This window comes from Rhinolophus hipposideros (genome assembly GCF_964194185.1).
Source record: "Rhinolophus hipposideros genome assembly, chromosome: 8".
Lineage (NCBI taxonomy): Eukaryota > Metazoa > Chordata > Mammalia > Chiroptera > Rhinolophidae > Rhinolophus > Rhinolophus hipposideros.
In genome coordinates, this window is record NC_138054.1 from 72,690,542 (window position 1) to 72,706,201 (window position 15,660).

At 45.9% G+C, this 15,660-nt stretch overlaps 1 protein-coding gene across 1 annotated transcript in view; it reads left to right on the forward strand.

Annotated features, from left to right (window-relative positions):
• CSMD2 (CUB and Sushi multiple domains 2) overlaps nucleotides 1-15,660 on the forward strand; it is a 579,318-nt gene that overhangs the window by 444,900 nt on the left and 118,758 nt on the right. The window contains 2 exon segments of the mRNA XM_081055778.1: nucleotides 2,892-3,030; nucleotides 6,717-6,904. Of these exon segments, the coding sequence (XP_080911904.1) occupies nucleotides 2,892-3,030; nucleotides 6,717-6,904 (327 nt within the window).

A 15,660-nucleotide genomic window follows, 5' to 3' on the forward strand; every position in this document is an offset into this window, starting at 1 on the left:
AATAGACGTCTTTGCCTTTTCTCCCAGAGAGTCTGGAAATCCCAGTAACAAACCCCTGATTTCCAGCTCCCCTGGCCATCTGCCATAACTGGCCTGGCTAGCCTTGACATTCCTTCATTATGAGGAGGAAGCAAAGGAAGAAAACAAACATTTGTTGAGTCTCGTCTCCACGATAGGCACTGGACTGGACATTGTAGCTCCATGATCACCACATGGGAAGTTTAGAGCCGAGGTTGGAATCCGACTTCACCACAAGAAGCTGTGTGGCCCTAGACAAATTATTAGGTTGGTGCAAAAGTAATTGCGGTTTTTGCAATTACTTTCAACCTTTTAAACCACAATTACTTTTACACCAACCTAATACTTCATCTCCCTGTGCCTCATTTTACTCCCCTGTGAACTAGGGAAAATAAAAGTACCTGCCTCGTAGGGTTGTTTTAAAGAGTAAATAAGATATACCATAAAGTTCTCAGAACTCTGCCTGGTCATAGTAAACACTGTATGCTTTAGAAGTCGTTACCATCATTATTATTTTTTTTATTTTATAGATGGGGAAATGGAGGCTCAGAGAGGTGGGATAGCTTGCCCAAACTCACAGCCAGTAAGTGGCATAGTCAAACTGGAACCCAGGACTATGGAACTTCAAAATCAATGGCCTTTTTTACAACTCACCCCTCAGGAAAGCCTGCCCAATTCTTAGCCAACTTTGGGGGTTGGGGAAAGAAAAACGGGGACCATTTTTCTTCTGGAATGATCTTCTGCTAACTTTAGGGGTTGGGGAAAGAAACGGGGGCCATTTCAGAAACTCCCAGATTTCCCCCATCTGCAGCAAATTTAAGGGAAGACATCCCTGAGCTGCAATGGAAGGCTGAGTCTGGTAGCCTTTGCCCGAATAGGGGCGTCATTGTGCCCCTGGGAAGATTCTCCCAGGGAGCTGGGCAGCTGAGATGACACTGGCTGCGTCACACTGTGTTTCTAGGCCAGCCTGAGTACTGTGGACTGAACAGTGTGGTCTTTCTCTGGTAATTTCAAGGTTTAACCTGATCACACAGGCCTCCAATCTGTCCCTTTCATCTAACCATCTTCTCTAGAGAAGGCTCAGTGGAGAAGAAGCAAGTGAGATACAAGGCAGACCTGACTCAAAGTACCATCGTCATTCATAGATGTTCTGGTAACCGGGGCTTTTCCCTGGCCAGCCTGCCTACAGGTAGGAACAGTCCTCTCCACCACCACTGCCACCAACGGTTCCGAGGCAGTGTGGAAGAATGGGAAAGGACGGACTGTGGAGTCAGAGCATGTGGGTTTGAGTCTCAGTGAGTCTGACCCAGTTACTTACCCTCTCTGAGCATCACTTCCTCCTCTTTAAATCAGGAAGAAGAATCCATAGCTCACTGATCTGCTAGGAGACATACATAAGATACTGTATCTACAACTGTGTGGGTCATGTTGGACATTTACTAGGTACCCACTTGAGTGTTTCTGGTACTCAAGTTGGTATTTGAGATAAATTTTCCACGGAAAACACACACTCCTCATGACCACTCGGGTTTTATAAAAGCCATGTTAGGGCTTTTATGGACTGGCTTGAAGACCTCCCAGATTCTAAAGAGACCCTGCTGGGGATTGATCCAGCCCTTTAAGCATCTCTCTGAGTAAAAGCTATACTGTGAGGCAATAAAGCTCAGTTCTGACAAGCCGGCAGTGCCTGTTAAGCTCAGTCTTGGATACACTGTTGGCTCCTAACTCCATGTCCAGTCTTGAATTTTCTGGCCGCCTCTGGAATGGCTCTCCATGCTCCGATGGTCACACTACTTGCCTACTCCACCGCCAACCTCTGATGATGCCCTGTGGTGTTCAGACCAAGCCATATTTATAGCCTCGGCCATCTTTTCCTGTTAATGACCCCATCTACTTCCCAGCCTCCACTTTATCCAACCCTCATGCTGCAGTGCAATAACCCAGCCAATTAGGGAAGAGCCTGATTCAGGATCTGGGAAGTGGCCCGGGGGTCACTTGTGTGCAGCTTGCTTGCTGTTTCACTGGCCACCTTCCCTCTCCCTGCCTGCTGGAAAGGCCTGTCATCTCTGGGGAAGGGGACCACCATGGACTAATTGGGGATTTGTAATATCTCCATGCTACTGAGGTTTACATGCTCTCTTGGACAAGATCTTTTGGAAAATTGGAAGGTGTCTGCAGCCCTCAGCAGATGCCAGGAGCACTGGCAATAGAGGAGGCCAGAGCACTTGGCAGGTGAATGTGACAGAGTTTGCCACTCCTCCTGACAGCGAGTGCACTAGAACTCCTGGTAAATACCCACAGAGCTCACCTGGAAATGGGATGTGAGGAAGTAGGGGGAGACCAGGTATTTCACGTGTCTAAAAGACTGATGGCTCCAGGTATTAACTGCTTATGGTATGCCAAATGCTTCAACAGCCATCTCCAAAATCTTTGCAACCACCCCAGGAAGGAGATAGTATCTGTTTTTTGCAATACAGGAAGGACACCGAGGTCCAGAGAGGTTAGGTCAATTCCCTAAGATCACACAGCCAGAAGTGGCAGAGCCAGGGATTTTGTTTTTGTTTTTGAATAATTCCTTGAGGTGAAATTCACAGAACATAAAATTATCCATTTAAAAATGGACAATTCAGTGGCATTGAGTACACTCAAACATTGTGCAACCAGCACCTCTATCTAGTTTCAAAACATTTCCATCACTTCGGGGTAAAACCTCATACCCGTTACACTCCCCCGCCCCGCCCCGTTGGTACCCAGAGCCAGGTGTTCACTCAGGTGTGTCAGACTCAGTCCATCCTCCATTGGGTCTGTGAATACCCACTAAAATGTGGCCCGGTGAAGGGGACAGTCTCAGCCTTGTCCTCCTCTCTCCTCAGCTCCGTGCGGGGGAGACCTAACAGGGCCATCAGGAGTGATCCTGTCTCCAAATTACCCAGAACCCTACCCACCAGGCAAGGAGTGCGACTGGAGAGTGACCGTCTCGCCAGACTATGTCATCGCCCTGGTATTTAACACGTATGTACCTCACCCCTGGGTGGGAGACAAACGGTTTGGGGCAGCGAGGGGGTGCAGACTCAGGTCTCTAGGTGAGTATATGCAGGTCTGCTGTGAGTGGTTCTCCATTCCATGGAAGGTGTAGGAATCCAAAAAAAAGGGAGAGCAACTAGCCTTTAGGGAACGTCTCCTATATTCCCATCACCCTGCTCAGTGGTTTCACATATATTATCTCATTTAATCCTTATCGTAATTTATGAAGTCGCCATTATTATTATTGTTATTATTATTATTACTACCTCTGAAGATGCTGAGATTCAGAAAGTAGGGCTTTGCTGGATCCTTTTCTTCTGCCCTCCTGCATTTTCCTCCTCTGCTCTCAGCTGGCTCCTTCCAGAATACTTCCCAGCACACAAAAAGGCTCAGGTTTTTCTCAGGTGCTTCCCCATCTAGCTCCTGCACTTCTCTTTATTCCTTTTAGAGGCAAGCTCTTCAAAAGACTTGTCTCTGCCTTTCTCTCCTTCTTCCCCTCTTCTCCTGTTGACTCCAAAACCACTGAAATCTGATCTCTCCCTCCACGGTTCCACTGGCAGCTCCTCTGATAAAAGACACCAACGAACTCCTGGTTGCCAAACAAAATGGAACTTTCCGTATTTTATCCTTCTGCACCTCTTGACCGTTCCCTCCATCCTTACTCTGTTTTTCCCCTTGAGTTTGTGAAGTTCCTCCCCTCTCATTCTCTGACTGCTTTTGTGACTTCGCGCCTTCCTTTTAATGCCCCCCTTCCCTTGCCAGGCAATCTCACAGGCCTTTTCTCATCCACACCTCCTTCCTGGACACACTCACCGACTCCCATGACTTTTCTCTTATAAACTGGAGACTCCCCTCTTCTACCCGGCCAGACTTTCTTCTGAGCTGCAGTCTCCTATACCCACCTGTTGGATATCTCTATCTGGAGCCTGCAGGTACTTCACCTGCACCGCGTGAGCATATTACTTCTTCCCCAGACGAGCTCTATTCTGAACACTGGGGACTGGCACCATCGTCCACCGTCACTGCTTCTTCTATAGTGACCAAGGCGTGGAGCCCCTGCTGCTTTAGCACTGCTCATATGTCCCCCTCTTCTCCATCCTCCCAACTACTGTCTTGGTTGCAACCTTGTTATTAGTAATTCTGCCATGGTCTCCTGACTGGTTCCTCTGTTCCCCTCTTGCCTTCCATGCCTATCTCTTCTTTAGCTAGCTGTCAGAGTGATCATGTCACCCATGCTAAAATAGCCACCTCATTTTCCATTTTAACATACGATAATGTGCTACCTCAGCAATAAAAAGGAATGAACTGATGCATTCCACACCCTAGAGGAATCTCAAAAATATCACGCTGAGCCAAAAAAGACAGACACACACACACCAAATATATGATTCCACTTACATGAAGTTTTAGGATCAACAGAGGTAGTGTATGGTGATAAACATCTGTTCAGTGGTGGCTTCTGGGGGTGGGGGACATTGGCTGGGGTGGGGCACCTGGAAACTTGGGATGGTTGAAATATTCTGGATCTTTATGTACAAGTGTCAAAACTTAACAGCTGATCGTTTTACAGTGTGTAAATTATACTTGGATTTAAAAATAAATAACAATTAGATCTCTTATTTTACAATCCTAAGTGCTCCTTCTGCCCCATACATTGAAGTCCAAACTTCTGAGTTTCATTCTAAGTGACCTGGCCCCTGCCTACCACTCCCCTCTGTCCCCCGACCCCGTCCTCACCCCACCCCACCCTCACTCTTGAGCTCCGCCTGACTGAAGTCCTAGCAGTTTCCAAGACTATTTCATGCCCTTGTGCCTTTCCTCAGTTTCTCCCTTCACAACGACTTCTTTTTCCTCCATGTCCAACCACTGAGGAGCATTTCATCTCCCAAGACTCAGCTCCAGCTTGGCCTTCATGAAAGTTTCATTTCCTCCTCCCCGAGGAACGTGTTCTGACCCCATATGCCCGTACAGACTTTAAACTTTGCTGTGTTGTCTTCTCATCTATCACTTCCTCCACCCCATCACCACCGTGAAGTAGGGGTGATATCTGACATATCCCATGTCCTGAGTACTTTGCACAGTGCCTGGCATATTAAGGGTACTCAGATGAAATCTGATGATGGAAGGAATTCCGGCAGAGGGACCGATGGAAGGCAGGAAACGGTGGAGTCATAATTTGTGACCAAGACTGACCGACTCCAAAACCCTTCCCGGGTGACTATTAGAACAGCAGATGGGTGGAAACTGAATTAGAGGAGCAAGAAGACCATACCACCCAGCAATGATGGGGTGACCCCACAGCTGACACCAGTGTGAGAGGGTGCCATGAGGAAGGAGACCAGTACACATCTGGCTCTACCCCCATCCCATCTCTGCCAGCCCTACCCTTTTTGTCCTAGAGATCCCAGGGCCCCCTTTCTCCACCATATGTCTTCGCCAAAGGGTAGAACGGCATTTCATTCTCAGTCCAGCCAAATGGAGTATCTGAGTGTCCCAGCCTATGGCTGGGCTAGAAATGAGTTTGCGTAAGAAGTCCGTTCTCTGCAAACTCATCTACTTTTGGTCTGTTGTTTTCATCTCTGCATACGTGCTTAGTACCAATTGCCTTTGTTGAATATATACCTAAGAGTGGAATCACTGCATCACAGGACAGGCATATATTCAGATCTAGTAGATATTGGGAAAGAGTTTTCCAAAGTGGTCGAACCAATTTACACTCCCCTAGCAGGGCTTGAGAGCTCCAGTGGTTCCACATTCTTGCCAATTCGTGGCATTTTTCATCATTTGCACTGTAGCCATGCCAATGGGATAAATTATATGCAAGAACTCTAATATTCAATTTACTAAACTCAGGTAGTTTTTACAATGGATTTTTCACCCACACCAGGGTCAGGACAGCTACGAAAGTGGCACAGCTGTGGGTGCCAGGGGTGGGGTGGTAGCAGATCCTAAGGAGAGCTGAGAACTTGCTCAAGGATGCAGGAATGCAGCCAGGGGCCTCGGAGGGAACAGGTCCCTTTTTGCCTGGGAATGGCTCCTTGGGTGACTCTTTCTCTCTTGGAAAAGAAGATTCTGCATAGCCCCGTACAAAGATGTTAGAGGCAGGGAAGAGACCTGGGTTCTGGACCTACTCTGGCTGGCCACTGAGGGCGTAGAGTTGGTAACTCATTTTCCCTTCTGTGCACAGCATATTGAATATAGACAACGACGTCGTATTATAATCACCAAACTTGCCGAGACCAGATCTCAATTTTTCCAACTATCACTTCTAAAAAGAAGTGATCACTGTGACGGTGATAGAGGAGCTAATTATCACTACAGTGTCAATCATATTGCAATATAGAAATGTATCAGTCAATATTTTGTACACCTTAAAACTACACAATAGTATATGTCAAATATATTTCAATTAGAAAAAAAATTTTTTAAAGAAGATGTTAGTATTTCAGCTCCAGCTTTCTGGACACTGACCCTGGAATCTGCCTCCTCTGCCCCGGACCCCGCCTTATCCATCTTTTTGTGTGACTGGGAGGTTGTGGGTTTTCATGCTCCCCCTTCCCACCAGGAACCCCGGGGGTTGGGCGCCCGTGGGATTGGAGGGCTTGCTGTCTGGGAGGCCCTATCCTTTGGTGTTTGACCTTAGTGGGGTGGGGCTGGGATGTTTTTTTCCCCAGCTTTAACTTGGAGCCTGGCTATGACTTCCTCCATATCTACGACGGACGGGACTCTCTCAGCCCTCTCATAGGAAGCTTCTATGGCTCCCAGCTCCCAGGACGCATCGAGAGCAGCAGCAACAGCCTCTTCCTCGCCTTCCGCAGCGACGCCTCAGTGAGCAATGCCGGCTTCGTCATCGACTACACGGGTAAGGGCAGAGGTTACCGCGGTCAGGGCCAGCCAGACCTGGCAGGGCGGAAGCCAGCATGGAGTGAGGAGAGCCCTGAGCGGGGTCCCAGGGAGCCGACGCCAATCCTGGTGCCCTCCAGGTGACTTAGCCTTTCACACACGGTGCCCAGGCCTGGAACAGAGGGGGCCAGCCTTCTCCTTATACCTCGTTCCTCTTTCCATGTCATTACTCTTCTCCCCTTTTTCATTCCTGGCTCTTCTTCAGTCCCATAACCTCAGCCCATACATACCATGTTTCCCTGAAAAGAAGACCTAACTGGAAAATAAGCCCCAGCATGATTTTTTTCAGCATGACATCCCCTGAACAGAAGCCCTAATGCGTCTTTTGGAGCAAAACTTAATGTAAGACCCGGTCTTATTTTCAGGGAAACACGGTATCCACTGACATCTTCCTGTTCACTCTGCTGTAATTGCTGAGGGTTCTAATATGAGGCTCAGTCTTCCTCTCTACCCCAAAGCCTCCCATCCTCCTGGATCACTTCCGCGCCCATGTTGACAGCCCATCCAACTCCGGGGTCACAGTGCTGGGCCTCTGTCCCAAGGACACTTCCTGATACTTATTGATTATATTTTCTCATCCCTCCCACTCTCGCCTTCTTTAATTCTCACTTCACTGCCCTTTTGGATTAATCACGACGAGCTGAGTCATGTAGGGCTCAAAACCAAAGGTCAGTAAATGGTTTCTGAAAAGACCAAATAGTAAACACCTTAGGCTGTGAGTCACATCATCTCTCTCACAACCACTCAGCTCTGCCATCGTAGCACTAAAGCAGCCAAAGACAAAATACAAAGGAGCAGGCATGACTGTGTTCCAGTAAACGTCTACTTACCAAAGCAGGCCGATGTCCCTGCCTGATCGAGACTTAGATGAACTGGGTTCCGAGCTTGTGTTTACCGCTTAGCAGTTGTGTGGATGTGGGCAAGTTAATTTAACCTCTTGAAAACTCCGTTTTCCCCATCTATTAAATGATGGTAGGATAATTCCTACCACACAGAAATGTAAAGATCAATGAATTCAGGCTTCAAAGCTGTTGGTAGAGTGCCTGGCACATATCAAGCTTCCATAACGTTCCAACAGACGTAGTCTTAGTCATAAGAGTAGTTCCAGGCTCAAACACTCCCCTTCTCGAGCACTGATATTCTTTTTGACCTTTTCTTCTTCCCTAATTATCCCAGAAACCATTATCCAAATCCTAGCTCCATTTCTTGCTTGATTTGTGAGCTTGGCAAGTTATTATCTCTTGGAACCCATTCCTCCAGCTAGAAAATGGTGGAGAAAATAATTACGTTGCAGAAGGTTAAAATGAAAAGATATTATATACATACATATTACGTATTAAAAAATATCATATGCTCTCATAGTATATGTATGAGTATAATATTCAGTATGTACTAAACACTCTAGAGATACTCTAGAGTTGATCGATTTTGTTATTGTTGCTGTAACCCAAGTTCACCCAGGCCTCATCAGCCCGTGGGTACAAATGGAGTCACATTACCAGTTAAAATTAAAAAGTTTCTGGCTCATGTCCCCATTTGCATAATGTAGGACCTCAGCAACCTTTTAAAGTGCCCTTTAATTAAATATTTTTGGCAGCTCCTGGGAATATCTCACATGAGATCACAAACAATATCCATCTTAATAATAGCTAACTTAGCGTCTACCAAGTGCTGGCACTGTCTTAAGCAACTTAACATCCATCAGCTCAGTGAAATCCTCATAACTATCGATTGTCTGCTATTTGTCAGATACAGTTCTAGAAGAGAGTTGGTGCACAGATTAGAGAGTGTTTTGCTTGTAGTCTTCTTTCCTTGTGGGGCTGGGTTAGGAAATGGATATTTTGTTATCGTCTCTTCCTCCAGATCCCTGCCATGTGATAAGGCTTCTGTATTCAAACCCTTCTCCACCGGCTGATAACAGAACACTGTCAGACGTGGAATTCTAACAGAAGGCACAACTTAGACCTGGCGTGGGAACCCGTTGCTCCGCCCACTGCCATCCCCACGGCCATATCATCACCACCGTTATTTTTCTTATTATTCATCTCTCTAATCACACACTCGTCAGTACCCTTAGTTTTTCTGCCCCATGATCCTTCTGTTGGGTAAATTGTGCAAAACTGCATCCTTTGTTCCACCCACGCTGGCAGAGCACAGCCAGGAAAAGTCACACGAACATGGCACGTGGAGCCACCTCAAATAATATCCTTTAGTCCCAGCCAAGTCTTCGCAGCCACCAGAGCAACTCCTCACTCATCCCACCAGAGTCTTCCGCTTGGTGGAGATTCCAGAATTTCACCCCAATGTCACCACTTTCAGCCTCCTTTCAAGGTGACTTCATTTCACCATCCCTGGATACAGTAAGTTACTGGGTAGAAGCACTTCCAGCTTTCTCCCCAATCACCTGTTCATGGTAACCTGGCTGTCACCACCTCTCCCATAGGGGCTTCTCCACTGAAACCATGGGCTGGAGCCACACCTCTGGGTCCTCGTTCCCAAAGAAGCACTTCCCACTTCCCAGTGTTGGCCCAAGACCGTATCTAGAAGGATCTTCAGGTCCCAAACACAGCCCCAGGAAATAAGGCCTACCCAGCTGCCAGCCAAGCGGCTGAAACAGGCCAATTACTGGGGAGAGGGGAGAGGGGAGGCCTAGCCCACCGTGCACCCTCTATCTCCTTGTGAGGATCTGTGGCACCAGTGCCATGATAAGTGTGTCTGTTTAGGGAGGGGCTATCTTCTGTCCTTAGATTGCACGCCCCCTAATATTAGTCACCCCTCTACTACCGTGTTTCCCCGAAAATTAGACTGAGCCAGACCATCAGCTCTAATGCATCTTTTGGAGCAAAAATTAATAAAGACCCGGTCTTATATGTAAGATCGGGTATTATATTATTATATCATATCTTATCTTATACTATATTATATCCAGTTTTATATTAAAATAAGACTGGGTCTCATATTAGTTTTTGCTCCAAAAGATGCATTAGAGCTGATGGTCCAGCTGGGTCTTATTTTCAAGGAAACACAGTATGTCTCCCAGTCTCTGGTCTCCGTTTACTGAGACCCAGAGACCCCTGCCTTACCCTATGGTCTCCTTTTCCCTACCCCAGGATTCCTAGATTCCTGGAATGGGTCTGCTCTGCTACCAGATCCCATGCCCTCAGTGATATTCCCCTATGCTCAATATCTTTATAGAGGCGGCCTCCATCACTTATTAATTGTAAGGCGTTAAACAAGTTGCTTAACTTCTCTGAGCATCATCTCCTAATCTTTCAAGGAGGGAGAGTGGTACTTTGTGAAAGAGTGGTTGTGAGGTTTAGTAAATGGGCACAGTGCCTAGTAGAGTGCCCGATGCCAATAGGTACTTGGTGCAGTGATCCCCCTTCTTTCATCCCATTGCCTTTTCACCTGTGTAATGGCTGTTTCATTGGCTCTGCCCTCGTTTGAAAGCAAGAAGGGTTTGTACCCCCTCTTCATCAGGCTAGGCCAGTAGTACATTTTTCGTTCTGATTACTGAAAATTATAAACTATGATTATGATGTTTTGCATGCATGTGGGCATGAGCGTTGCATGCAGGCACACCTCAGAGGTATTGTGGTTTTGGTTCCAGACCACTGCAAGAAGGTGAATGTCACAATAAAGCAAGTCACAATTTTTTTTTGTTTCCCAGTGCATAAAAACGTTATATTTACACTATACTGTGTGCAACAATAATATTGTGTCTAAAATAACAAGGTACATCCTTTAAAAATACTTTATTGCTAAAAATGCTAACCATCATCTGAGCCTTCAGTTGAATCGTAATCTTTTTGCTGGTGTGGGGTCTTGCCTCGATGGTGATGGCTGCTGACTGATCGGGGTGGTGGCGGCTAAAGGTTGGGGTGGCTGTGGCAATTTTTTCAGATAAGACAACAATGGAGTTTGCTGCATTGATTGACGCTTCCTTTCACTTAAACACTTAGAGGCATTGTAGGGTTATTAATTGGCCTGATTTAAATAATGTTGTGTCTCAGGGAATAGGGCGGCCTGAGGAGAGGGATAGAGATGGGGGATCTGCCAGTCGGTGGAGCTTCAGAACACACACATTTATTGATTCACTGTCTTATATGGGTGCAGTTTGTGGCACCCCCCCAAAAAATTATAATAATAAAATTCAAACAATACAGAAACATGTAAGAGGTACTCTAAAAACTTAACATCCTCTGTTACTACCATCATCTGAGCACCATTAATAATGATTTGTTATCTCATTCCAGATGCTTTATAGGAATATAAAGTAAATTCTAGACCAGGGGTTGGCAAACTTTTTCTGTAAAACACCAGATACTAAATATTTTAGGCTTAGCCCACCAGATGGCCTCTGTTGTATCTGCTCAACTCTGCTGTTGTAATGCTAAAACAGTTGTACACAGTGTGTAAACAAATGGGTGTATCTGTGTGCTAATAAAACTTTATTTACTAAAGCAGGCTACGAGCCTGTGAACCGTAGTTTGCTGATCCCTGTTCTATATGAATGGGATCACAACATTTCTACTAATCTGTAATATGGGTGGGTTTGTTTTGTTTTGTTTTGTTTTGCTTTGCTTTGCTTGGTTTTTTTCCCCAATAATAATATAGACCTTGGACATCTTTCCATATCAGTATTCAAATATGATACTTCCGCTATTCTTTTTAAAGGCTTATATTTCAGTGGATGGCTCTAATGCAACCTTTTTAACCAGTTATTTACTGGTTGAGTAGTTTGGGTTGTTGTTTTCAGTTTTTTGTTGTTACAGTGTTTGGAAATGGCCCTCATCTATTAGGACAAAAAGAAGCTGGTTCTTTTAATTTTTCCATTTTGGAGGGCTTCGGTTTGATTTATTATTATCATCATGAGGTTTTAGTCATTTAGTTTCATCATTCACAGCTGAGTCCTGGTTTGGCAGGCCGAAGACCTGATTTTGGTCTCTACTGCTTAACAGTTGAATGGCTTGGAATACTTATTTAGCCTCTGATCACCGCATTCCTCATTAACAAGCTGAACAGGAGTATACCTGGCCCTGTCTGCTACAGAGGCCACTGTGATACACAAATGAGATAACAGATTGGAAAGTGCTTTGAAAATTATAAAGCGATATTCCTGTGTAAGAGGCTATCATCATCATCATTATCATTATCATTAATGTGATAATGTTGGAATGGTGCCATCTTCTTGCTGTGACATGTGAGTAACTATAGAATAGAGTGTGTAGTTGTGGTTGTTGGTTTTTCAAGCCCTGGGGTGTTCAGCCAATCAGGTCAGCATCCATTTATTACGCCGTATTATGTACCAAATAGGACCAGCCCTAGCGCCAACTTCTGTGCTAGTTGCCTGGATTACGAGAAGGGCAGGTGATGGTGTCTGTCCTCTAAGAGTTCAGAACTCACTGGAAAGAAGTACACTTACCTACACTACCAAGATAATGTCCAACATGCTATAATCAAGGAAAGAAAAATAGAATTTTGCCACAGGTGAAATTCAGAAAACTTGCTCAAAAGAGGTTGGCATTGAACAGTGTAAGAATTTGCCATAGAGAGAAGGGAGGAAAGGACTTTCTGACATAGGACATAGTTCTGGGGCAGTCATATCTAGCTGGGGTCCAATGCCAATACAGCAGCTACCTAAAAGCACAGTTGCTTATATGAGGTCGAAGTTTATTCTCCTTCCTATAAAAGATATCCGGAGACCATCATCCAAGGCTGATGAGTTGGCTCCACCTAGGCTCCTTTGGAGCTTTCTGTTCTACCACGTTAGTACATGGCTCCCACCCTCAGGGTTGTCTCAGGATCCAAGATGGTGACTGGAATTCCTGCCGTGATGTCTGAGTTCCAGGCTACAGGAAGGAGGAAGGAAGGGAAGAAGGATGGGCCAAAGAGCATTCTCTCCACTGAGTCACCTTCCCTTATGCAACCTTTTCAGAAATCCCAGCATTATCCATTGAATCAATATTTATTGAGTGCCTACCATGTGCCAGGTACCGAACGAGAGCAGTGAACAAAACTGGAAAGATGTCCAGGTGGAACCTACATTCTAGTGAAGAGAGATAGAAAAAATAAGGTCAATATAGAACACATGAGATGGTATTGAACCCATGCAGAGAAAAAAAAGCGGAGAAGGGTTATGGGGAGTGTTGGGAAGAGGAATATTGAATTTTAAATAGCTGGTCAGGGAAGTGTCACTGAGAAAGAGACATTGAGTTGAGTCCTCAGAGAAGTGAGAGAAGGAGCCGTGCGGATGGGGGATGTTCTGTGCACAGAGACCAGTGTGGTTGGAGCAAAGTTAGCAAAGGAACAGTAGGAGTTGAGGTCACAGAGGGGAGGATTGGAAGCAGAATGTGCAGGGCCTTGTGGGCAGATAAAGATTTTAGCTTTTACTCCTAGTGAGACAGGAGGCTAGTATCTGACCTGACTGTGTTTACATCTCTTTGGCCACATCTAGCTGTCCAGAAGGCTGGAAGATGTCGGTTTTAGCTGGTGCCTTGATACTCTGCATGAAATCTGAATTCTATTATATAAGGGTGAGGGGAGGGGAAATGGATATTGGGTGCCACAGCTGCTTTTGCCTCTAAGAAGCTATGTGAATTTGGTTCTAAGTTACTTAATTTATCTGAACTTCAAGTAAGATTTGACCCACTTGGAATTTATAAAAAGGACAGATGAAATGCAAGACCTCGCGATACTTCACTGTATCTCTGTGATACTAAGTATAGGGGGAGGACAGATTGGATGTGGGGGGGGGCTCAAGTGGACACGTCACAGGGCACAGAAGGAAACCACTGAGGAGCCCTCTACTAGGTGAGGGACCATTTTCTGGGTTCCACTTGAGTTTAAATTTAGTCGTATATCTGGGGCTGCGCCACCCCTTGATATGAGCACAAAGAGCAGGCTCAGTGCAAGAGTGAATAGACTCGGCAGGATCCTAGACTCTCAGAGCCCCATCCCATCAGGCAGCAGGCTGACTGGCAGCTGAACGACACTCTCGAACCATGGCTGCCTCTTGTATGGGTAGCTTGAAAGGCACCCAGAGGACCGTGACAGCCATCGGCAAATTTCCTCCTGAGCCATTCATCTCTGAACTCTGACCCCTTCTATTCTGGTTCTTTCCTCCTTACATCTGCTCTTTGAGTTTCTGAGTCCTTCTGCCAGGGTTGTCACCTCTTTGTGAGCCCCCATCTCTAGACCTCTGTGTAGTGTAGGCTCCAGGACTCTGATGGAAACCTGATACTCAGCTACTTTTCCCTGACAGTGACCAGCCTCAGCTGTGTCCTGACACTGCCCAGCCCTGAGGACAGGCCTCCTGACCGTCATTGGTCCTGAAACAAGGAGGATGAGGAAAGGCAGCAGTGGATGGAAGTAGACGCTGGCTCCCAAGAGCTGCGAAGGATTCCCAGCTGATGGGGAAGGGTGCTGTACAGTGCTTTTCTCCAGGGATTCAAGTCCCCAACTAGTCCTCTCGCTTGCCTAGGCTACATAAAGTTCACTCTGGTCCAGTGCAGAGGGACAGAGTGGATGCCTGTTAGGTGCACCCATGGTATGCCCATCGGGAAGACATATACACACAGTAGCCAGATGAAAAAATACTGCTGTTTTAATGAACTAGCAAGCACTAAATGCCCCAATGCAAAGCCCTAGAAAACTATATTGGAGACCTGGCTTTGTCACAGAGGTTGAAGTGGGGTTTCCTACTTTCTTCCTAAATCTATGTATTGATACCCAGGCACTCAGAAGTGCCTGCAAGGTATGGCTATGACGCCTGCAAAGCTGATATCCACCTGTCCAGCCAGCAGCACAGTTGTAGGCAAAAAAGAAGAAAAGAAAGCAGTCTCCAAAAGCGGGCCCTGCTTCCCACAGGAAGTTAGGAAGCGGAAGAAGCCTGCTGTGGGAGGTCAAAGACGAGCTTCATGGATGGTGTAGATGCCTGACCACTGCACTGTACACCTGAAGCTGAAGCTGAATAACATTGAATGTCAACTATAAAAACATATTTATGGTCACGGGATATGGAGTATAGCATAGGGAATAGAGTCAATGGAATTGTAATAAATATATACGATGCCAGAGGGGCAATAGATTGGGGGAGGGGAGTTATCACTTTGTGAGGGTTGAACTATTTAACTATTACATTTTTTTGTACACCTGAAACTAAAAAAAAAAAAAAACCTGAGCAAAGGGATGGGCTGTGCCTCAGCACAGGCCTTCACCACAGCGATTCTGTCCACAACTGAGATACGATCCGAGCACCCACTCCTGCCAGTCAGAGCAGCACGTGCTTCCCCTGGGAGATTGAGTCAAGGGATAAGAAAGGATCTCAAAGGTTTAGCTGCAACTCCCTCCTTTGTGGGTCAGGCAAGAATGTGGGGAGAAGAGGAGAAACTTCACTCTCCAAGGAGATTTTTAGGCGTAGATTTCTTTCTTTTTTTTTAAATTTATTGGGGTGACAATTCTTAGTGAAATTACATAGATTTCAGGTGTACAATTCTGTATTACATCATCTATAAATCACATTTTGTGCTCATCACCCAGAGTCAGTTCTCCTTCCATCACCATATATTTGATCCCCCTTACCCTCATCTCCCTCCCTCCACTCCCCTTACCCTCTGGTAACCACTAAACTATTGTCTGTGTCTATGAGTTCTTGTTTCTCATTTGTTTGTCTTATTCTTTTGTTGTTTTGGTTTATATACCACATATCAGTGA